This window comes from Sycon ciliatum, chromosome 1, assembly GCF_964019385.1.
Source record: "Sycon ciliatum chromosome 1, ocSycCili1.1, whole genome shotgun sequence".
Lineage (NCBI taxonomy): Eukaryota > Metazoa > Porifera > Calcarea > Leucosolenida > Sycettidae > Sycon > Sycon ciliatum.
Window position 1 is genome coordinate 255,778 of NC_088643.1, and position 27,230 is coordinate 283,007.

The window sequence follows — 27,230 nt, forward strand, 5'->3', positions numbered from 1 at the left end:
GAGGGCCAGAAAATTGGAGCGGACGACTTCACTGGTCGACAAGGAAATAACGATTGATGTTCCTGCCAGAAATGTGGGGTGATGCAGAGGGCAGTCGATTACCTTCGCTGTCGAGAGAGCGCTGCAGCTGTTAGCATTGACAGCCCTTTGACATGCGTTACACATCACCCCGACTTCGCGTCAGCTTGTCTAAACAAACCTGTTCTGACCATATGCCTCACGGCGTATAGAGAATTTCGGGATCCTCGTACTCGCACCAGTGAAGTCGTCGGCTCCAATCTCCTGGCCCTCATCAGGCTGCGCTTCTACCAGGGGCACCTCAGGGGGTCCTTCAGGTTCCTTAGAGTATGTCCGCAGTTGTGAAGCGTGGGAATGTCGACCAAACATCGTTCTTCATCACCAGAAAATTCAAACAACTAAGATCTTCGAATGCAGAGAATTTGAATACTAATCACACGTGACGTCATCACAACCATCAAAAGAGGAGACAAACTTGGCCCTCCCTGGCTTCATATTATATCGACTTTTTGGGTCTAGTTTTCCCGATTCCCCATTCCTTGGGGGCCATATAAAGCCCCCATGAAGAGACACACCACCGAAAGAATTCCCGGAGTGCCCCTTTAACCCTTAACTGTCCGTACATACAAGCATCGATCCAATGGGATTGATGGGGTAGGTATTTTGAAATTATCGTAACTTGCTCAAATCTAGGTCTTTTGGAAAGATCGAAATATGTAGATCAAAGAGAAAAGTCTCAGCTGTCGCCTCGAACAATTCCCGAAGCGATACGAAGAGCGGTTGCTGAGTTATCACACTCGTAATTCTGGTCCCGGGAAATGTGCGTTCAGAGCGCGACGCGCATGTCGACGGCTGGGATTTTCCCTGTTTACGTCACCTGTTGGCAAGGCTACACCGATTCAAATTCAAAAGTAGGTTCCCGGGAGTCTCTACGAAAATATTTGAGCTCGATACGAGCAACAGGGGTGACATGGTGGATTGAGATCGATCTCGAGCGTGAGCTCAGCGCTTTTGCGCGTTCCCTGGCTTGCAGCGCTGGACCAGTGCATCCTGTGGCGCCGGGTGTGGGCTCATTGCGTTCGTCTCGTCAAGACCTTTCCAGGATGCCCAAGATCGTGGAAATCGTCAAAATCAAACCAAAGTTAAGTCTAATTTTAGTTTCAGATTTTGTGGTTGCGTGGGCTTGTATACATTTTAACCGGACAGTAAAGGGTTAAAGGGGAAGTTAAGGCAAAAATTAAAATTTCACCAGTTGTAGTCTTCGGGGTGCTGAGTCGAATGGTCGTGGTCCGAGGAAGCTGAGACGCTCCCTTCCTACTTGAATCCCAATCGAACTCGCGCACTTCCACCGAAACTGGGTGACTGCGCCCTACTAGATAGGGATTTGTATGCAAAATGTCACTAAAAGCGCCATTTCGTTCTTATAAAAGCATGGATGACCGCGATTGGCCCATATGTTGTAGTCTTTTGGACGCTGAGTCGATTGGTTTTGGTCTGAAAAGGCTGCGATGCAGCGTTCCTCCTTTATTCCCAATCGAACATGGTTGAACAAGCGGTCACGTGCTCCTGCGTACGCCAGTCACCTGGTCACCGTGCCTGCAGGGTACAACTTACTACAGTAAGATCGGGCGCCGAAGAACACCCCACCGAAGAACACCCAGGCTGGAAAACCGGCAAAATTTAAGAACAGTCCAGGCTAGAATTATCAGATTTAAGAACACTAGATCTACATTGTACGTAGATCTACATTGTACATGTATGGGAGGTGAGTACATGTCATGTACACGTGTAAACAGTAACTGCTACATGTACAGTCATTCCCATTTACGACACCCACTAGTTTAGAAGTACTACATTGCACTACAATCTACATGTACATGTACATGTACATGTACATGACAAACGTCATGACGTCACTCGACTCGCCGCGCGCGTGTGAATAAGAACGGTCTGGCTAGAATCAAAAAATTAAGAACTTTCCTAGGCTGCGCTCGAGCCCCTGCGTTCTTCGGCGCCCGATCTTACTGTAGCCTGTTTGACCTTTTTTGGGTGCAGTCCTGTCACTCGAGTTGAACTCGAGTTGAACCTTGGTGTGAAAGTTGTCGCCTGCTGGCGTGGTGACCAGGTGATTTGGGTACCCAGGAGCACGTGACCACTTGTTCAACCATGTTCGATTGGGAATAAAGGAGGAACGCTGCATCGCAGCCTTTTCGGACCAAAACCAGTCGACTCAGCGTCCAAAAGACTACAACATATGGGCCAATCGCGGTCATCCATGCTTTTATACGAACGAAATGGCGCTTTTAGTTTTAGTGACATTTTGCATACAAATCCCCATCTAGTAGGGCGCAGTCACCCAGTTTCGGTGGAAGTGCGCGAGTTCGATTGGGATTCAAGTAGGAAGGGAGCGTCTCAGCTTTCTCGGACCAAGACCATTCGACTCAGCACCCCGAAGACTACAACTGGTGAAATTTTAATTTTTGCCTTAACTTCCCCTTTAATGGAGTTTATCTGGTTGAAATTATCATCTACGGATGTGTTGGAATATGCTGAAAGACTACGCAAATAGACGTCTGGTCCTTCATTAAATTTAGTCTGGACGCAAACGACGAAATTAAATTCCCGGCAAATGTCTCTGGCTCTATATTACAGTGCCACCTTCTGGTCTTGGGAGAATCGGAATTGTCAGAGCTTGTGATTCTCCTCGTGTATTCAATTGTATATCCGGCTCCTCGTCGTCATCATCATCATCCCGATCACCACCATCACCACCAGCGGTCAACTTCTCGTAGTCGTCTCCTTCGTCCGTGTGAGATGTTGACCACTGGTGGTGATGATGCTGCGCATGGTGATGGTGGTGGCGATGGTGGTGATGCGGAGATGGATGTTGAACGGAAGAAGTCGGCAATACACAGACATTAATTTTGTATTCAATTGTATCAGGATTGCTTCTGTATGGTTTCTCTGCTTTCACGATAGGACTACTTCTGTATGCGAAATGAGAGTATCCAAGGTCTGAAGAATACCGACATGCATCCCTACCCGCACAAGTTTCACGTCAGCATTGGCTTGACCGAGTACATCTCCAAATATGGTGACATCGAGCCCGGGCAGATGCGCGAGGGCGAAACGTGCACTGTTGCCGGTTAGTGGTCATGTGATTAGTGTTGGTGGTCATGTGATTGGCGTGAGTGGTTATGTGATCAGCGTGAGTGTGTGTGGCTGCGTGTTTTGTACCCTCCATTGCTGCCGCTCTGAAGTGCCTCTGTTGTGCGCGTAGTGTTAAATCTGGTTTTCAGGTGGCCACCAAGCAGGTTGTTATACCGCTTGATTCTACTGCAGCAAGGGTACATGAAACCCAGAGTGTGCACCTTCTGACTTTTTCTGCATGTGTATCTGTCACGGCGAAATTCCGCGATTACATCATATTTTGGTGCAGATCTGAGGCGGGATGTGGCGTAGTGCGTACAACTGAGCTGCATGCAGTTGTGCAGAAAGAGACCTGCTGGAATCCTGCTTGTACGCACTACATCAGCAGTAATCCCGGAATTCCGCCGTGACAGCAACCCATCAGTGCTGCACGCTCTGGGTTTCATGTACTCTTGATTGCAGTCAAACCTCTCCAGCGTAACCGACCCATGGTGCACGGAAAGCTAGTCTCCATGGGAACTGATTGGATGTCCTTCTCTTTTCACTGGCCTATATCTATGTTGAAACTCTTGAATTGCTTGCTATGACGACTGGTGTCTTAAGGCAGGTGATCTGTGAAGGTCCGCGCCTTTTGTGTCAGCTTGATAGACTCTTGTATCCTCATTGCTGATCCTTGAACTACCATGCGACAGCATGTTTTCTCTTGTGCACGCTGAAGAAACCCAGAAGGCTGTAATGTCTCTGGTATGACGATGGCTCTGTGGCTTTCCTGTGTACTTGAACCAAGATTTCTAAATGCCCGTCTCTCTGTTCTGTTGTGGTGTTTCTGGACATAGGTCGTCTTCATGCCAAGCGTTTGATGAGTTCCAAGTTAATCTTTTATGACTTGAGAGCAGAAGGCGTCAAGATCCAGGTCATGGCCAATGCGATGTAAGCCACCAACCCCATTCTGTCTTTGATTACTTCTGTGCGTGTGTGTGTGTATATGTGTGTGTATGTGTGTGCGTGTGCTTGCGTTCATCATCGTTTGCTTATGTTCATGCTTCTTTGCTGCATTCCTGGTTGTGTCGCACAAGTAGAGATTTTACCACTCGCTGTACTGACTGTCGCCGTGTTCTGTTGTTGTATCCTGGCTTGGCTTTGGATGTTTCAGGTTTACTAAGGATGATTTTGCTAAGATCCACAATATCCTTCACAGAGGAGATATCGTTGGTATTAAAGGCATCCCAAGTGAGTCAATTTCGCTTGGCTTGATATTGTTGTGTTTATTTTAGGAGTCTTGATGGTGTCCTGCGGCTTTGTTTCAGGCTAGCTGGACTGAGCCGGCCTACTCTCGCCCGATAACACTGCTATCACTTAACCGCTTGTGTAACACAAAACCTGATAGTGGCGATTAAATATTTCGGCGGACATTTGGAACGAGCTCACTGGGCAGTAAGAACGAGCACGATGATTGTGGAGTGATTTAGATTTGGGGTCAGCTATGACCGATTTTTTCTTACAACAGCTCTGGAAGAAACCTCTACACCCACGCCCGCGCGTGCGTGCACACACACACACACACACACACACACGCGCGCACGCTTGAACCAGTTGGCTGTCTGCACTATCCCAGCGTCGACATCATTGCTAGTTCTTGTGCATTGTATATTCTAGTCCCGGTACGCTTATGGAACATTAAACTCTCTTCATGCCCGATTGTCCTGTACTGTATAGCGAGAACCAAGACTGGAGAGCTGAGCATAGTTCCTCAGACGATTCAGCTGCTGTCCCCGTGTCTACATCAGCTGCCCGGTAGTTTCCATGGCTTCAAGTCACAGGTACTTGTCACGTTGACTTGTGTGTGTGTGTGTGTGTGTGCGTGCGTGCGCGCCCGTGTGTGTGTGTGTGCCTATGTGTACGTGCAGTCTAATTTTCAGGGTGATTTGTCACTTGCATGCACATGATTGTATATCTTTTCTTCTGTGGCTAGCCGGTCATGTACTAGTACGTCGGAGGTGCAAGATCATGGGCAGATCTTCACTTCTGTGCTTCATTTGCTATTTTCTTGCATGATGTGTGTGTGTGGGTGTGGGTGTGTGACACTGTGTGTGTGCGTGTGTGTGTGTGTGTGTGTCTATGGTGTGCGTCCGTTTGTACACGTGTGACGTATGCTGACAGGAATACCGGTATAGACGGCGTTATCTAGATCTGATCATGAACGACTCCGTGCGGCAGAAGTTCATAGTGCGTGCTCAGATTGTCAGCTATGTACGCCGTTTCTTGGATGAGCTTGGCTTCCTTGAGGTAGGTTAATTCACTGCCGTGTGTGTTGGTGATGGCCGTCAACTTGTGCCTGATATTGCAGCTAGTAGAGCTTAGGTTGTCAATTGGATCATGTTGTATGGCAGCTGCTGTTTGTGCACCTTCCATGTGCCGTTCGCCATGTTTCACATTTTAACTGGATGTGCCCGTGTTCTGAAGATTGTGTGTGTGTGTGTGTGTGTGTGCACGAGAATATGTGTGTGTGTGTACACGTGCCTCTGTTCGTGTGTCCCTATGCATGTGTGCCTGTGTACCAGATTGAAACACCAATGATGAACATGATTGCTGGCGGTGCCACAGCCAAGCCATTCGTCACCCATCATAACGACCTGGATATGGACTTGTTCATGCGAGTAGCCCCAGAGCTGTACCACAAGGTGAGTAGCAGCATGCCTGCTGGACAGTAGTGTAACTGTGTTGCAGTATGTAACGACTTCCTCTGCCATCACGTCCTACTGATTACTACAGTTGCGCTCACTGAAATCCGACCCAAAGTGCAAAGCAGGCGCCCTCAACTAGCACGCTCTTGGCGCCCTGGAAGTGGCACGAATGCGGCTGGACGTACACATGTACAAATACAATGATGTAATCGGAACTGGTCCAGGGCGACAGCTTTGCACTTTGGGTCGGATTTCAGTGAGCGCAACTGTACATGTAGTTGTAATAATGCGGGTACTCTTTCAGACTACCGCAAGCTGGGTGATCAGGTCATGGAAGATTATACACCCACACCACACACACACACACACACACACACACACACACACACACACACACACACACACACACACACACACACACACACACACACAGAGCACGGACGGGTTGCAATCCATTCTCGGGGCTGTAGTGGCAACCTGCAGCGGCTTCAGGATTGTCACAACCTCCTTCACCAGGTCCCATTGCAGATTCAGGGCATTACGTTGTGTTGCAGATACAAGAGGATCTCTCGCTGTTACCAGTCTGTTCAACCCCTGTGTGTGTGTCCTTGTGTGTGCATGTGTGTTGAATTGCAGATGTTGGTTGTCGGTGGAATGGACCGTGTTTATGAAATCGGTCGTCAGTTTAGAAACGAAGGTATTTTGAGTGAACTGGTGTATTGCTCTTGCTGCAATCTCTCTCGTTCTCTCTCTCGCTCTCTCTCTCTCTCTCTCTCTCTCTCTCTCTCTCTCTCTCTCTCTCGCTCTCTTTCTGTCTCTCTCTCTCTCTCTCTCCCATTCTCTGTAGTCTGCATGTGGTATTGCATGGGTGCACATTGACCACTTACAGCTGATCTTGTGTGTGTGTGTGTGTGTGCGTGTGTGTGTGTGTGTGTGTGTGTGTGTGTGTGTGTGTGTGTGTGTTAGCGCCATTACGGCATACGGCATTGTGTCCTTTGTGAAAGGGTCGTTGACTCTTTGCTGCCCGTATGTGTACGGGTGTGCCTGTGTATGTGCACGTGTGTGTCTCTGTGTGTATGTGCCTGTACCACTTGTGTCTATGTTTGTTTTTGTTGTTGTTGTTGTTGTTGATATTTAGGCATTGATATGACGCATAACCCGGAGTTCACCACATGTGAATTCTACATGGCGTACGCCGACTATCACGACCTGATGGAGATCACCGAGAAACTGCTCTCCGGTAAGTCCATGCCTGTACATGCGTATGCGTCTCTGCGTCTCTGCAATGTTCAGTACTAACCACCGTAAAACCGGAAAGTCTAACGAGTCACAAAGTCTATCGTTTTAACCACCAATTATTTTTCGTTATCTGGAGAGAAAAAAAAAGTTATCGCTAGATGTCTGTGTAAAGATGCGCATACAGATGGGTGGCCAGGTAGCCATCGCTACACTTTCTGCACGTAATCATGCCAAAATTACGAAACGTTTAACTTTCTGGTTGTTAGACTTTCCGGTTTTACAGTGCTTGCGATAAGTCGCGCACTTTCGTATCACGAGTGTTGTAGCTCTTCAATGAAATCCGACTGGCCTTGATGCTGTCTGGCCTCAGGAAGTTATTCTTCGAAGTACTAGAACATGTGCTGGAAATCCCAACTACTTCATAGGAAGGCAGGTCATGAGCTGGGGAAGTGAGACGGAAAAGCGGAACAGACAATTTGAAAGAACCTATCCTTCCACTCGGGCCAGACCCACCAACGCCCAGGTCTTCAGTCCAGCACGAATATAATTATTCTTGTAATTTGTCAGCGATATAATCACTCAGATACATGACATTTATAAGATGAAGAAGAGAAAAGCCATGTCCAGCCAGTTGGGTGAACAATAATGAAACATAAAAAGAACCGTGCAGTCCTGCCCACATACATCGATCTTGGGGCACGTTGCCCCCAGAAACGTCCCCTGTGATAACGGACAAAGGAATGTGGCAGTTTCCATCGGATTCCGTCCATCACGGTAACAGTCATGCTGTTCCATCAAGTAGTTCACCTCGCTGACGGTAGTTCACCTCGCTTCTTGTCTCCGCATCTTCTCCTTTAGACCTGTAGTGGACCTTGATAATGCGGCCCCGAAGAAACGTTGTACGTGCGTTTCGCTGCATATAGGACTACAGAATTGTGATGGGGGCTGAGGTCGGGTCAAACACTGTTGAACAAACCTGCTGCACCATTGCCAGGTCCCAGCAGCTAGCGCTAGCAGTACCGCACATCCAGGGGCGTCACACACGGTACGACCACTACGACCATGGTCGTACCACTTTTCGTCCAGGATGGTCCACCCAATTCATCCGAAAAAGCAATAAAAAAATGCAAGGATCTTCGGACTTGTACAAAACATTGCAACTGTTACTTTTAAAAGTCTTTCATTGCAAGGAGCATACACACTTGATGCCTAGCACTAGCAGCTAGCTATTGCCCAAGACTCCAGGCGGCTATCCATTACGATAGGCGGTTGGAGTCACGGTTAGAGACAACCAGACGATGGATTCCTCACGGACGCATTCACTGCAAACTTGACGGAAACAGAGCTGAGCTGGCGGCGATCACTGGGTCCAGAACTATAATTTTCCAAGATCTACCATGTTACAATGGCGATCAGCACGTCAAGAGACACTACATGTATGTCACTTGTCAGCTACAACATAATAATTATAATTATTCTTTCCACAACGACACCTACCTAGTACCTCTGGCTCCTGACGATCTACTGCAAGCGGATTCGAAAATGCATTACACCCGCGAACGCAGTGCTTGCCAACGGAAAAGGGAAGCGCTTCATTCTCCGAAGCTGAAAAGTGTTTGGACTGCTGCTCCACGGCGGCAGAATATTCTGCAGCTGTTCACCGACACGACCCGCTTCACCTATATTATAACGATTTACGATCCTTTCGTTCCCCGAGTTTTCTGGTAGCAGCAACAAGAATTTCGTCCGCAACGACAGGACGAAAGTCTCTCGCAAACTAAAGTCCTGTTGCCACGAAGACAGAGAAGATTCCGCAAGCGCTTTCTTCTGCTTCCATTGTTGTAGCTCTCCGGTCCACTGGCCGATCTTTCAATCCCACCGAACAAAAAAAAAGGATCTTCTTCTCTCTCTAAAAACAACTAAAATAATTACTTCGCGACTGTCCAGACCGGATACGCGGACGTGTACATAGTGTACGCGACGCGGCAGACTTTTGCAGGACACGACATAGATCTACGTTTTTGCATAGCGGCTGGCGCTAGAACGCGCAGCACGCTTGTACTTCGGATTTTGCGATTTTTTCGAGGGCAATGGCCCTGAATCATTGAATGGGTTCCATTTGCCTTGCTTGGCTACCTACGATGTACAGAAAATACCAAAAATCCATGAGAAGTATGTTTTTGGAGCTGGAGTGGGGTTGTCTAATAAGTACTAGGGGAACCCTCCTTTGTGGCTGTAGAGTGCTAAAACGTGGCCTGTTAGCCGAAAAATCCTTATTTTTCTCCGGGGGACACCCCCCGACCCCCGGTCGTACCACTCCCAGCCACCCTGTGACGCCCCTGACATCGGTCATCATTATTCAGACGATAAGCACGCTGCAGACCATGGCTCACGCACACACGGGTAAATCCACAACTAAATTAAGTTTCGACCAGAATTCCTTTTCGAAGCCATGTCACGGGGCAGGAATAGTTGAATCCCAAGTTAGCACAGAGAGTGAACATAGAGAGGAGTGAGAGAAGATTTCCATGGCTGCTGAATCAAACTTCACTTGAAACGTCTGGTACTTATCTGAGACACTGCAGCAGGAACCATACCGTTGCACGTCCTTCGAACATAGCAGGTCCACAATGTCGATCCACACATGTTCATCTTTCAGCAGTGACTCGCTTCTACAAGGAAAGCAGCTCATATGCTTCTCGACCTGACCTGGGCAAGTTTAAAATTTCTGGAATTGCCCCTCCATCTATGTTCGCTTTCTCAAGCTCACATACAATCCTCTCATACAATCCTCTTACGGTCAGAAGCACTAAGAAGGGTTGACTTGTTGGCTCGTCGTGTCTTCTTCGCCGACTGGCTAGTGGCAGAACTAGCAGTTGCAGTACTGCATTTCAATGCAGTTACAGAGTCGGTCAACGACTCAGCAGTTCCGCCGAGATCGCCGTCGCACGTGCTATCTTCTAATTCAACGTCACTCTCAGCTCAAGGCACTCCTGAACTGGTAGCTCCATTTACACGCTTCACAGACTAACCAAAAGTGCACAGGCACATGCGGTAGAAAATGCCAGACAAGAAGCTCGGAGAATTACAATCACAATCTGGAACACAGTTTTGAAGAGGAACAATGAGGAAATATTGTTTTCGAAGAGACTGACGAGAAAGTGACTATCGAGCATCTACAACCATGTGCTTCATACCGGTACAACGGTACTGCTCAATGAAATCCAGTTGTGTCACTCAAGTACGCCCCGGGCGTTGCGCAGCCCTGAACCTGCGAACACTGGGCTGGGGAATGATGCAAGGCGCAAACTTGAGTGACACGACTGGATTTCATTGAGCAGGACTGTAACAGTTAGTACATGTACATAGTCGGTGTGTACGTACTGCACATGCAGGTCACAGTCTACTGTACGATCACGGCTTCCTACCGCCGTGCTGTAGCGTTGGCCTCGCTTTTTTTTCTGCACGTGAACACCGCTACTAACCAGAAAGGTCAAAGGTGCGTCACGTGATGTGAAGCTCTGCCGTCGCAGACCCCATAGCTGGAGTTGCACACTCTTGGGGGTTATGTACTCTTGCTATCATCAAGGGTAAATAAGCTCCCAAGAGTGTACAACTCTGCATGTGGGGTCTCCGACGGCGAAAACTCGCATCACTTGTCTCAGGTACGTTTTGTACTACGTACAGCTAAGGTTAGCGTGCTCGCAATCCGAATATCTGCCATGATTATGCTGGCGAGTTGCATACGTGCAGTGAGCTTCTGTCGGGGAGTGCTTTTTTATTACTCCGCTGCTTGCTAAAAACAGGCTGGAAACGTACAACTGGGACCCTGAACCAAGTGATGTGAGTTTTCGCTGTCGGCGAACCCCATAGAAAGGGTATCAGGAGTTGCACACTCTTGGGGGCTTATAATTATACTCTTGCTATCCTGCACAGAATGCAAATAATGTGTACAGGTTTGCCACGTGATGTGAAGTTCTGCCGTCGCAGACCCCATAGACTAGAGTTGTACACTCTTGGGGGTTATGTACTTTTGATATAGTACATGCGCAATGCCTCGGACCAAAAAAAAAACCATTTTGCTGTCGGGTGAAAAATTGTGGTTGGTCGGGTGACCCGAAACAACAAATTAATTCTGGGTGACCTCATAATGATCTGTGGATGACTTGTATAAAATGTAAATGTTTCAAGTATGCAATCTGTTGAAGCATACCCGCCTCTATTTTCCTGGTGTACGTTCGCGTGCTAAATGATGATTGTGTGTGTGTGTGTGTGTGTGTGTGTGTGTGTGTGTGTGTGTGTGTGTGTGTGTGTGTGTGTGTGTGTGTGTGTGTGTGTGTGTGTGTGTGTGTAAGAAAAAAAGAAAAAAAAAGAAAAAAATGGAAAAATGAAAAATAGGGATTCACTGGCCAGAAAAAGTCACTTCAAACAGCTGTGTGGTGGATACCAGGCTAAAAATAGTGGCGGTCAATTCATCAGCCTTGCAAGCTGTTGGATGGTGTAATCCCAGCACAAGTTGCTATGTCTAAAACATAGCTGTTCGCTATCATCGCTCCCGCGATGGGCATGTCTGAGGTGTGTATCACGGCTGTTCCGAGTGCGACATTAATCAATATGGCGGCGTACCGTAGCAACCCGCATCGCAACAGCTCGCGTACGCACAGCGTGCCGACTCGTGCAGTCTTTCTGCACATTTTTCAAATTTATCGAAGAAAGTTTTTGTTTTTGGGGCGATGGATTCGTGCCTTGGAGAGGTCGTATGAGGCCATGCTGGAGGAGAATAAGTCTACCAAGACCTGGAAGCCTCCCTTCGGCGAAGTACTGAAGTTAGTATGTCCTGGAGTCAATACAGGAATTGTTTTCAAGACGATGCAGTGTAATAAATTCTAGTAATGTAGTGCATCATGGAATTAGTTGTGTTTGAAACTTCGGAACAAGAAGGGGGCACGTTTGCTTGACTCACTACCATCATGACGTGAACAGATGGAACCCCACTGCTCTTATTCTAGAACATGTTCTCCCCTGAGGACAGCTTACAGCCAGATTTCCGTGCATAAGAAAAGAGCACAAATAAATCGTTAGACTGATTGCAATTCATCTTGGCGAAGGAGAAGGATAGAATTCGATCGTCTGCTACTCTCTCAACGCAAAGTTGATGACATAGCAGCTACATGTACGTCTCTTCATGCGTGTGCTCTTCACCTTGGGATCAATGTGAGGATTTTAGGATTGCTGGAAATCAGATTCTGTATACTATTGGACAGCAGTTTCTGCATTGCACATGCTCCACAGTGCTCATCGGCCAGGATGTTCAATTTGCGTGTAACCCTTCACCACCCTACTCTCCATACTATTCCAGATCAGCACTAACTGAACATTGAAGTGTTTCATTTCCAGTAGAATGTGCTCCTCCAATAAGTGCGGCATTGGAGGCGGTGATATTTATTGCCACAGTTGCACTGCTGATCTTCGTCATGAAAGAAGCAATGGATGATGATCAAGTCAACCAGTGGGCTTGCAGTGATAAGCAAAGTACCACAATACATCATCAAGTGTCATAGCACGGCTGAGTTGGTTGCCCGCAACGCTTCCATGTTGGTGTTGTTAGTGTACAAATAGAGGATATCTTCCAGTCTCCAACTTTTAAAGCACATGGACCTGCTATAGGTGTTATTCTTCTATCAATGCTTGTTTCAAGTCACAGAATTATTTAGCTTCTTACCGCTTTGATTTAATTCGCCGTATTGTAATTAATGTGAAGAAGAGGTTGATGCGACTTCGGCGATACTTGGGGAATTGTGTGTTGCTCCCTACGTGGGAGCTTGCGCTATTCCTGCCGACTTTAATTCTCACTTGACCGATTTGTTATTTTAAAATGAATTCATGGACATCTGTCAATTCAGCAGGTGAACTGCATTGCCATCAAGCCCTGAGCCAGCTCCATAGGAATGGCACGGTCATGAAGATGCGTGATGCTGTGTATCTTATTCGCATCAGAATAATGACCTGGTTGTTTCGGCTACACACTCCGGTAGCAACAGATACTCTGCATAATGCAGCTTGTACAGTAGTCCTCACTAAAGAAGAAAGCAGTTTAGGAGGGACTCTAGTGAGGAGTGTACGAGGATAGCCTATTAGTGTTCCACATAATCATTTGCATATTGAACATGTTACATGTAATTATCATGAACGCCGAGAGTGGTAAAACCGGGTACGGCCATCACCAGCGGCTGCGGCCCTGTCCTGAGTGCCATGCTGTGCTTAGTGCTGATGTAGTGCAAGATATAATTATAAGCTGCATCATGGTTGTCGTTTGCTGTTGCTCAATTACTTGAAGTATTTCAGTATGGTCTTTACGCATGCAAGTGTGTCCTTTTCAGCAGGATCGTCGAAAGACTACATTGTGCGTGGCCTAAATCTGCAGTAACACTAGTAATACAAAAAACCCATGCCTATGTGTCTACACGTAAGGTCTCAGACAGATGGGGAATCTTGCATCTCTGACATTTAAAATCACTACACAATGTCCTGTTTCTACATACATTTCGAAAGCATGAAATTCAAAAAATGTTCATTGGATGCATGCCTGATTTGTACTTGCTAACATCCAGAACGAAGCATGCACGGATCCCTCCTATGGCGGACGAAACCGGGGTCTTCGTTAGACATTGTGGCAGGAGAACACACCTCCACTCGTCCTGCATATCTCAGCAAACACTTGCAATTGACGTCCAAGTACGCCACGCAAATCGACTTGGGCACGAAAACGATAATCTGGGCGGCAATGAAAATATAACTACGACGTAGGAAAAGGACAAAGCTTTCAATGAAAATTGGCGTGAAGGCTGCCAAAAATTCTGCACCCCTTAGGAGGAAGCCTCGAATGTGAGCCAATTCTGATAAACGCCAATGGCCGGCACGACGAGGAAGAACGAAACGAAAAAGATCGTAACTTCACTTTCCCATTGCGCATTTTGACGATCAAAATATCTGCTTGCGCAGCTTGAAGGCAGGAAGGTGAATTCGCTTAGACTTCGCGAATCCAGCGTAGAAAACGGCTGGAATCGACAGAAACATATGCGAAACCCTGCCGAATATTTCCAGAGATTTGAAAAAGGCAGCAAGGTCGCGTACGACAGCATCATGGATCACTGGGGCGACGGGAAAATGTCGTACCGTACATAATGTCGCTGGATTATGCATGCATAACAGCCGTGGTATGTGTGTGTGCATGCTGTGCGACGGTCTGCCTTCTCTGTTTTTGTTTGTTGTTTGACAATGAAGGCATGGTGAAGAAGATTACCGGTGCATACAAGGTCTCCTGGCACACCAGTAGCGGAGAGGAGATGGTAGCTGACTTCACACCACCATTCCGCCGCATTGACATGATGGCAGAGCTGGAGAAGGTGCTCGGCGACAAGCTGCCGAGCCCCGAAGAGCTCAACACGCCCGAGAGCATAGAGAAGCTGAAGAGGCTTTGCGCCAAGAACAACGTCGATTGCTCCCCGCCACTGACTGCTGCACGCTTGCTGGACAAGCTTGTCGGAGACTTCTTGGAAGTGCAGTGTATTAGTCCGACCTTTATCATCAATCATCCCGTCGTCATGAGCCCGCTCTCCAAATGGTGAGGCTGTGTGTATGTGTGTCTGTGTCTGTGTCTGTGTGTGTCTCTCTATCTTCCTCTCTCTTTCTATCTATCTCTCTCTCTCTCTCTCTCTCTCTCTCTCTCTCTCTCTCTCTCTCTCTCTCTCTCTGACTTTCTTTGTCAAAGAATGCCCCCATCTTGTCACTCCAGTTTCTCTGCTTTGCCTTTCTGGTCCTATGTCTTTGCTTGTGTTTGCCAAGCCATGTGGTTCCATGCTATTGGTTAGCCTACAGTTCTTGTGTTGTGATATGAGATCTGTTTTAACATGCATGTACTGCTGTTGTTGCTGCTGTAGGCATCGGTCGAAGCCTGGCTTGACGGAACGTTTTGAGCTGTTTGTGTGTCAGAAGGAGGTGTGCAATGCGTACACGGAGTTGAACGACCCACTGGTACAGAGGGAACGATTCGCCCAGCAAGCTGCTGTAAGTTTTATCACACTGTGCTATTTGTCTACATTGTGTAGTGCAGTACGCAATCTGCGGACAGAACGGTTTCGTCCCTTGTGAACTCATCAGCGAAGCACAGAGAACAGGAGGCCGAACCTGATAGCAATGAAAAACATCTTCCAAAGCCATATTTAAACCAGGCCTGAACATACCTTGCCAGGGTGCTCAAACTGACAAGTCGGTGAGCTCTGCGTAATGCGAACAGCAAAGGCACTACCCCACATGAAAGTGCTCAACTACTACAAGAGCAGGAGCGAAACCGTGCATTGAATTATAACCCTAAATTGATGCCCCTGCGGTTTTCTCTGTTTCCCATGGACAGTGGTAGGTGTACTGGAAATAAGTGCACAGGCATGATACCAAGTGAAGTTGCTCTCCCGCTTGCTGACTATGTCCAGTGTTACTCAGCCCAAGGGCAATGTCGTTCCGCAGAGTCTTGGCTCGCTTTCCACTGACCTGTATCGGTGGCATTCTGCCTGGTCGACTAACATGCTGTGTGCATGAGAAAGGAAACTGCCGGGTCAATTCTCGAATAAGCACCTAACCTCCTCCTCCCCTCTCTCTCTATCTATCTATCTCTATTCTCTCTCGCTCATCCAGGACAAAGAGGCTGGTGACGATGAAGCGCAGATGATCGATGAGAACTTCTGCACGGCTCTCGAGTATGGTTTGCCACCAACAGGTGGCTGGGGAATGGGTATTGATCGCCTGGCGATGTTCCTCACCAACTCCAACAACATCAAGGTACGCTTTACTTCCGTTTCTTGTAGCTTTGTGTTGTGCTTTGTGATCAGTGGTGGAAACATTTTTGCAAGTGCTCATTGAGTGCTTTGTCAGCAGGCAACATCAGGCGGGTGCTACTACAGTTGCGCTCACTGAAATCCGACCAAAAGTACAAAGCTGGCGCCCTCAACTAGCACACGCCCTGTACTGAAGAAAGTTGTAGACCTGCCGTTCGGTGACAGATGCGTTCACTGTAACATGCTGTCAACTAATAGTGACATGTTGTTCAAGCAAACAAAGCTTACCTGTACTACTACATGTATGATATTAGATAAACCTTGTATTGTACTACGCTTTTAGTTTGACAGCGTATTACAAGGTGGTGGAACACCGTGTTTGGAAACAGTGGCCCTTACCACAACCATCCACGGTTGGTAGAACCCCTGAGGGTTAGAACCGGGTCTAGCACCCATATGGTTCAGATGGTCGCAAGACCGGGGCGCTACCAACCGTGGATTGTTGTAGTAAGGAGCACTGTTTCCGAACACAGTGTTCCACCGCCTTGTAATATGCTGTCAAACTAAAAACATATTACATGTATGTATGAGAACGGTATTTCTGTCCTACGATCAGGACCAGTCTCTGTATCTGTGCCAGCAGGCCACACAATGAACGGCATCTCCGCTTTACTTCTGATGTCGAGTTTCACTCTCACTCGGCACACGGCTATAGGACTGTGTGCATGGCATACGTTCAGTGTGCTGGTTTGGTAGCGCCGACTGTACTGTACACACGTGCATGCATACACGTACTGTCGTGGACTGATTGAAATCCAATGGCATGACCGGGGCCGGTACCCTTACTGCTTTCAGCCCACACTTGCACTGTAGTTCATGTACACACTGTCAAAATTAGGGCTGAAACGAATGCTCAATGAAGCGAACGAATATTCTTTTCCCGAATACATGCGAAACGAAGAATATTCCGAATATTCTAAACCATGCAATTTTCATGGATACCTAGTTTTATCCATGGTAACCATAGACCATTAACTGGCATACACCCCAATTGCAAGAGAGATATTTGAAAAATCATTTGTCTTGCTGATTATAACACATCGAAAGAGGCAAGCCTACTTATATTTTGCACCAAATAAGCTTGATCGATGTCAAAAAGGCGAATTTCTGTACATTTACGAATATTCCTATTCTACTTTAACGAAGAATATTCTTTTTCCGCCTTGCATATTTCGAATAATTCGAATATTCCTTTCAGCCCTAGTAAAAATGGACAGACACTGACAGTGCTCACAGCGGCTGCAAGGCCAGCGCCCCGTGGCCGCTTGACTTCTCAACGGATTTCAATGTCCGCTACAGTATGTTTATGTACGATGTGCTGACTAGTATTCTGGTCCTGATTTGTTTTCCATGTTGCAGGAGGTTCTGTTCTTCCCGGCAATGAAGCCGAGAACACCCGCAGAGGCGCAGCACGCTGCAGAAGCAATGGCTGCCGCAGTGGCAGCAGACGAGGCAGAAGAAGCAGCCGCAGCAACAAACGGCCAAGCAGCCGCCAAGTAGGGACATAATTACATTGGACGTGCTGCACCTTCGGGTTACTTTGTGTGTGTGTGTGTGTGTGTGTGGTGGGTGGGTGAGTGAGTGGGTGGGTGTGCTTGTGTGGTAGGTGTGCTTGTGCGTGCGCCGTGTGCGTGAAAGTGGAGATACAGGCTTTCTGGCGCACGCATGTCTCTGCTGCGCTGAGAGAGTTAAGTTGCCAGGAGTTTTCAGGAAGCCGAGATTAATTTTTTTCCTGAGCCAAGTAGTGATAACTTTTTTTCCAGCTTGGTTTTGCTCCTTCATAAAACCATGATAACTTATAGTTTTGCGAGTGTACTCGTATATTATTTCAAGAACTCATTCAAAGCTTGGAAAGGATGCCTGCTGCGTGGCGCTGAACACGTGAGAATTCTTACATGTGTTGTGTATGTTACAATGGTCCCTGACAGTATGCGATGTGCAATTGCTGGATTAGAAAATCGAATTATGTACAGTTTGAGTGATTTGTTGCAGAAAACCGCTGCTGGAGGCGGAATTCAAGTGCCGGATTAAAGCGTAGAAAATGAACTGAAAAAATCTGTTTTGCCAGAAAGTGTGCGGGTTTGCAAGGGTGCTGGATAAACGAGTGCCGGATTAGAGAGGGACGACTGTGGTACTGTGTGTATGTACAGTATATTCAAACACTGTAGGGCTATATATGTGGCAGCCAGGTGCACACACACACACACACACACACACACACACACACACACACACACATACCGGTGCGAGCTTCTCATGTCTAGCTGGGCTGCGACTGCACCACCGCTTCGCTCACCACCGCTAGAACACACGCATCAGCAGGACTTAGTGGTGTGATACTCAGTTACCCGTCTGCATTGCTGTGCTTGGAAAGGAGCAAGTGACTTGACATTGTGTCTCTTCTCATTGCTCGACGCGACAGCTGCGGATTTCTGATAGCCATCATGAAGAACTTTTAGAACGTTGATCTCTTTGCGAATGCTTGGAAGTGACCTGCAGTCTAGAATTCTTGATCTGTCAAATCGCTTCCTAGGCAATGTGCTGTCGTCATGGAATAGCTCGGTCTCTCACTGCGGCGGCGGCGTGTTTTCATGACTAGTTGTACAGTTTCGCTCGGTGACATCAGACCAAAAGTGCACATTTAGCACCCACATTTCGCACGGACCTTGACGCCCTGGAAGTGGCACGGATGCGGCTGGACGTGCACATGTACGAATACAGTGATGAATTCAGAACTGGTATAGGGCGCCGGTTTTTCACTTCAGGTCGGATACATCTACCGGCCGTGTGCTGGCTGCTTTACGCTGTCACCCGTGTCCATGTGTTGGTCGGCGGCCAGCAGCTGTTGAGTGAGCAGCGCCTCCAGTCTCCAGACGTAATGAGACACTTGTGGAAAGTGCTCGCATAGCTCCCCCGCCACCACCGCCTCGTCAAGTCGCCGGCTCATGGACACCGCCTCTGGACACGGCAAACGCACACAAGCCCATGCACATATGATGCGATATTTAGAAAATCACGCGCACCATTGTGTCGTAACTATTTAGTGTTTTACGTCTCCGGCTCCCTGCTGTGCCTCTGGACACAGCAAACTCACAAGCACATGCACATTACAAATACAAACGACACAAACACAATATTTAAAAAAAAAAAAAAATTAATCATTCACGCACATCGTGATTTGGCATTTTTAGTAAGTTATAATTTTACGACTCCCTGCTGTGCATGCTGGCACAGCATACACAATAGTAGGCAAGCACAACATTTTAAATAATTCACGCACACCGGGGGCACCGTGATTACTTGTAGGTGTTTTTACAACTCCCTGCTGTGCATGCTGGCGCTGCAGCAAAAATGCATGTGGTTTTATTTCCAGCTCACCTGCTTCTGGCAGCATGTGTGCCGTGCTAGCTAGAAGGTCTTCCAGCGCCTTGCAGCAGTAGAAAGCACGATCCAGCTGCTCGTAATCAACATTGAGAACATCTGTAGTAGCGTAATAGCACAAGGAGCAGAGCAACACTGAGAGATTAACACCTAGCTGTATGCGTGAACTCTAGCTGAGATGCGTGTGTTGATGTCGTTCCAACAGAGGAATCACCTACTACCGTATTATCTGTAATTTATCTCTAAGCACGGTCCTTTATTTTTTCAATGTACCTCCGCCCCGTGCTATTATTGGAGACGTTCCTTTATTGGAGACTGTTCCATTATTATTTCAACCTCATTTCAGAGGCATGTTGCCATGCCAAATTCATGTCAGACACACACATTTCAGGGGTTTTTTTCGCCGGTACAGATAACTAATTTACACAGTGTGCTTATAATGGAGACTGAGCACTTTAATTTTTGAATGCCGCCCCAAGGTGTTCTATTATTGGAGTCGTGCTATTATTAGAGACTGTGCTTATATTAGAGATAATACGGTATTCACCGCGTGCATGGCATCTCCAGTGCAAACCTGGACCATATCAGGTGTGTACGTTCATGTAGCGATCACGATACGTTTGGTAATCAAGCCGTACGTAGGTATGGTAGGCAAGCTCTGATGCAGCCAATGCACCGTGGAAGCCATCACCTTCAACAGCAGTGCATGTACAGTTAGAATGCCTAGCTCACTTGTGGGGGGCGCAGCAAGAACGAATGCTTGCGAGAAAATCCATCAGTTCCCGTATTTTAGGCAATACAGGCAGAGGCGCTTAGTAGTCTGCAAGCCCTAACACTTCATCCTATTTGAAAAATCCACGCAAGAGCCCTAGAATGATATGGTGTTTATTTGTTATTTCAGACATGCGGTATTAAAAGATCAGCGCTTATTTCCGAAAACACGGTGCCTTTCAATGCGGGGTTGATGAAATTCACTAAAACAACTCCAAAGTGTGATTGAACTGAGCAGACTTTCTCTAACACCGAGCAGTTACCATACCATTGCTCTGCTCTTTCAATGTGTTGAGCTGCACACAGAGATGGTCGACCAGTGTTGTACACGTGTCGAGCGTCAGCGCCGGTAAATGTATGCCCAGCTGACTGACGCACCAAGATAGCTGAACTTGTTGACTGCCTCTCTACAGTGTATAGGAACATGTTAGAGCACAAACAAACAAACAAAGAAGAGCATTCTGCTTTCACCTGGGAGTATGCTTGGGATCTCGACAGGCACTTCTTCTGCTGATCAAAACATGAATGCAGATTTCAGTGTTTCACCTAGGATAGATAGTTATGGCTTCTATTCTGTGTAGTACTAGTAGTGTCATGACTAGGCAAGCCTGTACATTCAGTATTGCATGCTGATGCTCGACGTATGCCTCATCCCTGAACGCTGCACATTCACCTCAGCCCTGGATGCATTGCTGCTATGAAGGCTGTTTGATTCACCGAGCATGCCCATGTATGTGTCTACTTGCTCAACCTTACCACAATGAAACTGGACGTGTTGTTCAGCATGTGTTTGATCATGCATTGCAGCAGCTTCCACAGCTCTCCAGCGATCGCCTCCTGCAGATCCTGCTCAGTGCAAAGGTCGAAACTAGCTGCAGTGAACAAGGCAGACACCAGGGCAGGGCCGTTTTCACACATGAGTTTCACTCAAAATGACATCTACTAGTCTCAAGGCTCTGCTGCATGGTAGTGAGTGTTGCCTTCTGCACATCTACTAGTCTCAAGGCTCTGCTGCATGGTAGTGAGTGTTGCCTTTTGCACATGTACTAGTATTTGGCCCAGTTTTAGGACAGGTATACCATGGCAAAATATACTTGTCTGGAGAAGCAGGTCCGAAACCTACATTTCCATTTTTCAAATGAGCGGGACTGCTTTATCTGACTGAACTGTGTGTGTGGGGGGGGGGGGGGGTGTGGATACCCGTGCCACTATGCAAGGACCCGTACGTACCTATGAGCGCGTTCACGGCCTTCCGTAGTAACTCGTGTGGAATCACTGCATTACTGGGGTAGCTGTCCATATTCCTCCACAGGGCTGTGCACCACAAATAGGAAAGAGGATACATTAGGCACACTCAATCATGCGCAATTTCATCTACTTGTAGAATTCCCTTTAATTTGATTGCACACATTTTGTTGTCAGCATCTGTGGAGTTCAATGCCGTCGATTTCAAAGTGAAGGCAGAAGCTGTTATAGCCCCCCAGAATGTACGCACTTCCAGCTCTTCATTTTTATGACCAGGTTTTCAAACCGCCGGGCTAATCGATCTAGCTCATTGTACTAATTGACAGGCTAGCAAACGTGTGTGCATTTAGTCATGTGCTCGCACAATAGACAATAGACGTACCGGTAATGGTCCGGATCTTGTGCTTCAGATGACCAAACAGTAGTATAAATGTACAGTGCGCCACGTGAGTCAAGCCCAGCCCTGCACTAGTGCATAGCCCAGTGTTCGCAGGTCTGGGGCTGCACAGCGCCTAGCTAGCGCTTACTTGACTGCACAGCGCCTAGCTAGCGCTTACTTGACTGCACAGCGCCTAGCTAGCGCTTACTTGACTCACACGATCAGATTGCATTGAGCAGTCCTGTAGAAATGCCATGATTGCCATGGTCCACCTACAATTCTTGTGATGTTGGTGTGTGTGTGTGTGTGTGTGTGTGTGTGTGTGTGTGTGTGCGTGTGTGTTTGTGTGTGTGTGTGTGTACCTCGTGTAACCCTGAAGACAGTTTCTCGGAACGTCAGCGCCAAGTTGTCGCCAAGACCACTCGCCCCGCCGTTGCTTTCCTTCCAAGCTGCCAGGCTACCAGCTTCTTGTACTGCAGAAACACACGTACACATGCACACACACACATGTACACATGCACACACACACACACACACACACACACACACACACACACACACACATGTACGCACACACACAAAATACGCCTAAAAAGGATCATGCACTACACTAATATTAACACAGATACGGTTTTTAAAAAAAGGAAATGGATCTTACCATAATTATATCTGTTTCCAATTCCATAGATGTCAAGAATAGCCCTTCAAGTGTCACCTACACCAGTTGCTAACTCTAGTACACTCTGTATGCACTGTGTTTGACGCCGCATTCGGAAGTTCAATTGACCCGTGGGGCATGCAACACTTGATCGCAATAGCGGCCATGACCTGCTGTACCCGCACATGGCCCAGACCTTGGATGGCATAAATCGACCCTGTCATGCGGGCAACTGAAACGAGCAGTTTGAGAACGAAACCCACGTCGTCTCAGTTTCCACTCACATACCTGCCAACCTTTGCAAACCTGAGATCGGGACAATGGCATGCGGCTAATGCACTTTTTGGGTGCCTATTACCACCCTCGATATCGGGACGGTCCCAGCCAAATCGGGATGGTCGGCAGGTATGCACTCGCCTGTGCCACCTCCCTACATGCAGCTATGACTATAATTATATGTGATGCACTCGCCTGTGCCACCTCCCTACATGCTATGACTAATAGTCTATATGTGATGCACTTGACTGTCTTGTACTCACATGCGAGTAGGAAAGCGCAGTGTTGCTGCAACGCCTGCTGAGCATCATCCGACAATCTTGCACTGCCGTGCATGTGCATGTGCACTGGCAATGGTGTGTCACGTTGCGATGCCGACAAGCCTTGCCCCCGTGCTTGTGCTTGTGCAGTCGGAGTGCCGCCTTGGTTGGACTGTTCATTCGAGTATGTCTCCAACCCTGCATCCGCGCCACAACTGTCCATGGCTTGCTCTGGCTGCTGCTCGGGCTGCTGCTGTCCAGGGAGAGATGGCATCAGCTGCTGCTGGCGAAGGTGCAGTACCTCCTCTTCCAGCCTGCTTGCCTGGATCATACATGCACACACATACACACATGCACATATGCACATACATGTACAGGCATGCATGCACACACGCCCACATGCATATGCAATGTACAAGTAGCATTGGTATCATACTGCAATGTCAGTGAAAAAATAAAATATACCTTAGTATCCCACGGATAAGCCCCTCCGCGTATAAGCCCATGCTCGCGCATAAGCCCAGGGTTAGTTCGAACATCACAAAGCTTCGTCGTACAAGCCCATGGGCCTGTAGGTGGGACCATGTACGTAGTACATGTAGGTTTGTTTTTGTACATTTCAACACAATCATCGGTTGCTTTTGTTTGCACAGTGGTTTTCAGCAATGTACTTCTCACTTCCTCGGTACTTTTCAATAGCACAATTTTGGTGTCGGCGTATAAGCCCATGCCCACGTATAAGCCCATGTTCTTGTATAAGCCCACCGAAATGTCCTTGTGAAACAGATACGCCCATGGGCGTATCCGCGGGATTCTACGGTAATAAAACATATGCATATCTGACTGCTCATCCCCACTCTGAGCTACTACTGTAAATAAGAAAAATATGTGTGCTCTTTGTCTTGAAATGTGATACCAGCTTACGGTGAGATGTGTGATATCTGTGTCAGTAATTGTGAGACTTATCCCCTCATTCCAACCATTAGGTGCTGCGTTCGCTCAGCGGCTGTCGTGAGTTCCCACCAGAGCGAAGACAACATTTTACTTTTCACTTTACGGCGAGATAGCTATAGATTACAACTATCTACATTTAATGTGGATGGATGCGGCTAATGGGGTTTCTCAGCACTTGTGCCAGTGGTTGTGAGACTTATCCCCTCACCCCCACAGTTAGGCGCTGCATCTGCCGCTAGGGTTTACCGGGTGTTAGCGGCCGTCGTGAGTTCCCTTTGGGAACGGACACGAAAATTTACTCTGTTTTGTCTAAATGTGAAATGCTCGGTCAGAGGCAATCAAGTTCCACGCATATCAGATAGTCCTGCATCCAGGCCGATGTTCATCATAGCGATGTATGTATGCCCTTGTCATAGCTGCACATCCATTAGGGAGCTTGTTGTAGCCACATAGCGTCAGGGTTGAATTCCATTGGCTCTGGCAGAATATTCAGCTGCCCTTCCATGATGTACAGTCCTGCTCAATGAAATCCAGTCGCGTCACTCACGTTTGCGCCTCGCACCATTTCGCAGCCCAGTGTTCGCAGGTCTAGGGCTGCGCAATGCCCGGCGCGTACTTGAGTGACGTGACTGGATTTCATTGAGTGGCGCTGTGCAACTACATGATCATGCCTGTACACTAATGTAGTGCTTACACGAGTTTTCCATGTCTCTTCGCTCTCCCTGTGCTGGTGTGCAAGCTCCTCTGCAAACTGCCGCGATGACGTCTTTGCTGGCTTGCAGCGTATTATGGCGACTGCCTAATATGACAACACACACACATACACAAACACACACACACACACACACACACACACACATGCGCGAGCGCTCGCGATCGGATTTCATCGAGCAGCACTGTGCAGCAAAGCTAAACACTGCTTGTAATCAATAATACATAACCCACACATGCAGTCCACCCCCCTCCCATAACATACATACTTCTTGAAGTAGCCCCTATATACCCCCCCCCCCCCCCTCACAAGTGTGCTTGCTACCAGGTAGTAGTGCATTATACCGTTGCCCTGGGTGAAATCCAACCCAAAGTGGATGCATGTAGTTTCAGCTCCCAAAGGTGCACGGCCCTTGATCAATTGAAGCCCTGATGAATGCAGCTGGCCGTACACATGCACAACTACAGTGGCACTCACTCAGAGACAGAGACTAGAGATTTGTAGCAGCTCGAGAGGTTGCTCAAAGCACATATAAATTATAGGTGCAAAGCCTTTATACACTGTGCTGTCTGATGATCGGTAACGCGTGAAACTCTGAGTAACAGCAACAACGCTTTGTTCACCATCTCTTTGCCTGTACAAACACAACGCTGTAAGAGGAACCGGTGAAGGTTTTCAGTTTTGCACCCTGGGTCGGATTTCGCCGAGCACAACTGTACAGCTCACTGGGGTGTCTTTTGCGGGAGAGACTTCTTTTAGGAGCAAAAGCAACGCAGTCTGTGGCCAAAGAAATCCGATCTGTGTGCTGAACGCAGCGCCAAGACTCATGCAGCCCCTGCGGCCCCGGAAAGGTTTTTGGATGTGATGTAATGGAAATGGCCTGGATACGGGTCGGATTGCTTTGGCAACGACTCGACTATACATGATGAAAGCAAACGCTGCTCTTTGCTTGCTACACATTGAATACCTATGTGCTGCGCTGAGGAGTTCACAAAGAACGAAACAGCATGCTGTCCGCAAATTGAGTATACCGGTGTACACAAGTACAAACAAGACTCAAGAGTAAACATGTTCCTTGGCCATTGTACAAGCCTTATATAGCTTATATTCAGTACAGGTTCAAAGGGCAAAGGTCGTGATACTCTTGTCCTGCCCCGAGCTAGCTGCTGAAGTGAAGAATGTTGGCGGTCGTGTGCAGCTTCATTTTTCGTTCGAGCTACTATTGTAGCTCCGAAGTGTTTCGCCTTCGAAGACGAATAGGAAGGAAAACGTTTTCCTCTGCATGTTGATCTTGACCAAAGATCTAAGATCCGTAAAAGGAAACCATGGCACTTTGGACATTTGCAGATCTACATGTACATGTACATGCAAGCATCGAACAATCGACAACCCCATATACACCCACTGTGTGACCCAGCTTGGCATTTTTTCCAAGAAACCTCTTCCAAAATAATAGCAAGTGTGAAAAGTAAGTATTTCGCACATCCTCGTTACAACCGGATATACGTGGAGAAACACCACTGAACACAACCAGAGTTATGGAGTTTTGCTTGTGACAGTTCGCCTCTAGCTGCTGCATCTGCCACCGTGGATATCTCAGGCATGGTGCTAAAGGAGTTGATGAAACACTACTACTTCAAGCAGAGAGTAGCAGAAACTGCAGAACACCCGGTATGTCTTACCACGCTAATCTTCATCACCAACATCTGGTGAGGCGTGAACAGGCCCGATGCTTCCATTCCTCTCAGCCACTTCCAGCGCTAGTGTGTACAACGAAGTTCGCACGTTTTGCAGAGCAGTGCGGATTTTCTGGTATGGTACTATGCGGACGACGGACCCTTTCTGGCCGCAGCTGCTCAAGTAATACGTCCGGTGTTCTTTCCGACTGAGCAAGCACTTCGACAAGGGAATCGTGCAGCAACAACGCCAGTGCCGGATCCTGAGTTCAGCTCGGCAACTCAATCGGCGTGGCGTGGAAGCAAGCAGTCCAGATAAGAACCTGCTTCCGACGTACAATGTACGGATCCACCGGTAATGCTACTTCCTTTGGCTTTGGAGCCTTTGGGTACACGTGCACTGTTGTACTGTGTTGTTGCGTTTCTATCAATCTTTCCCAACGGCATTAGTATTAGACCTCGTTTGTGTCATAAAAGTGGAAGGGCTCCATCGGACCTGAGTCTGCGAGACATACCATTCCCTGCTTCAGGCTTCTGCCAACTGCATCCACTGTCGAGGCCAGTGACAGTGTGTAAGGGCCCAAAGGGGGGGGGGGGGGGGGGGGGGAGCTTCAACGATCAGCTTCGCACTGCTTTCAGAGTGCAGTGAAAAAATATCTACAGCGACAACAAACGGAAGCACAAGTGTTTACTTGTACTACATGACTGTAACAGGCATGTACCAAAAGTGTTTACCATCGTTTCATAGCCTAGCCTGGCACAGAGTCAGAGTGGCACTTGCGGCTGAGTGATCATCGGATATGCGGATGTGTTGGGGTCTTCAAGATCACCAAACTGCCGGAGTGGAAGGAGCCTGACCAGGTACTGTAAAATGTACATCACATGTCATGTAATTGGTAGGTAACTGAAAGTGGAGAAAGATCCCTGCATGCCGTC

General features: G+C 47.7%; 2 protein-coding genes across 2 annotated transcripts in view; one reads left to right on the forward strand and one right to left on the reverse strand.

The window, feature by feature from the left end:
• LOC135809501 (lysine--tRNA ligase-like) overlaps nt 1–17,836 on the forward strand; it is an 18,966-nt gene extending 1,130 nt beyond the window's left edge. Inside the window, exons 3-14 of the mRNA XM_065322864.1 lie at nt 2,998–3,163; nt 4,005–4,098; nt 4,322–4,398; nt 4,885–4,988; nt 5,329–5,454; nt 5,730–5,849; nt 6,489–6,549; nt 6,991–7,092; nt 14,376–14,715; nt 15,032–15,158; nt 15,783–15,926; nt 17,342–17,836. Of these exons, the coding sequence (XP_065178936.1) occupies nt 2,998–3,163; nt 4,005–4,098; nt 4,322–4,398; nt 4,885–4,988; nt 5,329–5,454; nt 5,730–5,849; nt 6,489–6,549; nt 6,991–7,092; nt 14,376–14,715; nt 15,032–15,158; nt 15,783–15,926; nt 17,342–17,482 (1,602 nt within the window). The 3' untranslated portion in view covers nt 17,483–17,836. The remainder of the gene's footprint in view (nt 1–2,997; nt 3,164–4,004; nt 4,099–4,321; nt 4,399–4,884; nt 4,989–5,328; nt 5,455–5,729; nt 5,850–6,488; nt 6,550–6,990; nt 7,093–14,375; nt 14,716–15,031; nt 15,159–15,782; nt 15,927–17,341) is intronic.
• Nucleotides 17,822–26,883, reverse strand: LOC135809511 (meiosis-specific protein MEI4-like). The gene is made up of 9 exons (XM_065322874.1): nt 26,301–26,883; nt 24,601–24,705; nt 22,956–23,274; nt 22,121–22,231; nt 21,365–21,448; nt 20,891–21,006; nt 20,403–20,541; nt 19,361–19,462; nt 17,822–18,940 (listed from the first exon to the last, which is right to left on the reverse strand). The coding sequence occupies exons 1-9, from the start codon at nt 26,355–26,357 to the stop codon at nt 18,759–18,761; spliced, it is 1,215 nt and encodes a 404-aa protein (XP_065178946.1). The 5' UTR covers nt 26,358–26,883; the 3' UTR covers nt 17,822–18,758.
• Nucleotides 26,884–27,230: the final 347 nt, after the last annotated feature.

What these genes read in the sequence shown, in the direction of transcription:
- LOC135809511 (XM_065322874.1), bottom strand. Translation starts at nt 26,357, where the DNA reads ATGGAAGCATCGGGCCTGTTCACGCCTCACCAGATGTTGGTGATGAAG. An exon ending in AAGAGACATGGAAAACTCGT is followed by an intron (nt 23,275 to 24,600) that starts GTAAGCACTACA and finishes TGTATGATCCAG; the next exon opens with GCAAGCAGGCTGGAAGAGGA. An exon ending in CTGCGCTTTCCTACTCGCAT is followed by an intron (nt 22,232 to 22,955) that starts GTGAGTACAAGA and finishes GTGTTTCTGCAG; the next exon opens with TACAAGAAGCTGGTAGCCTG.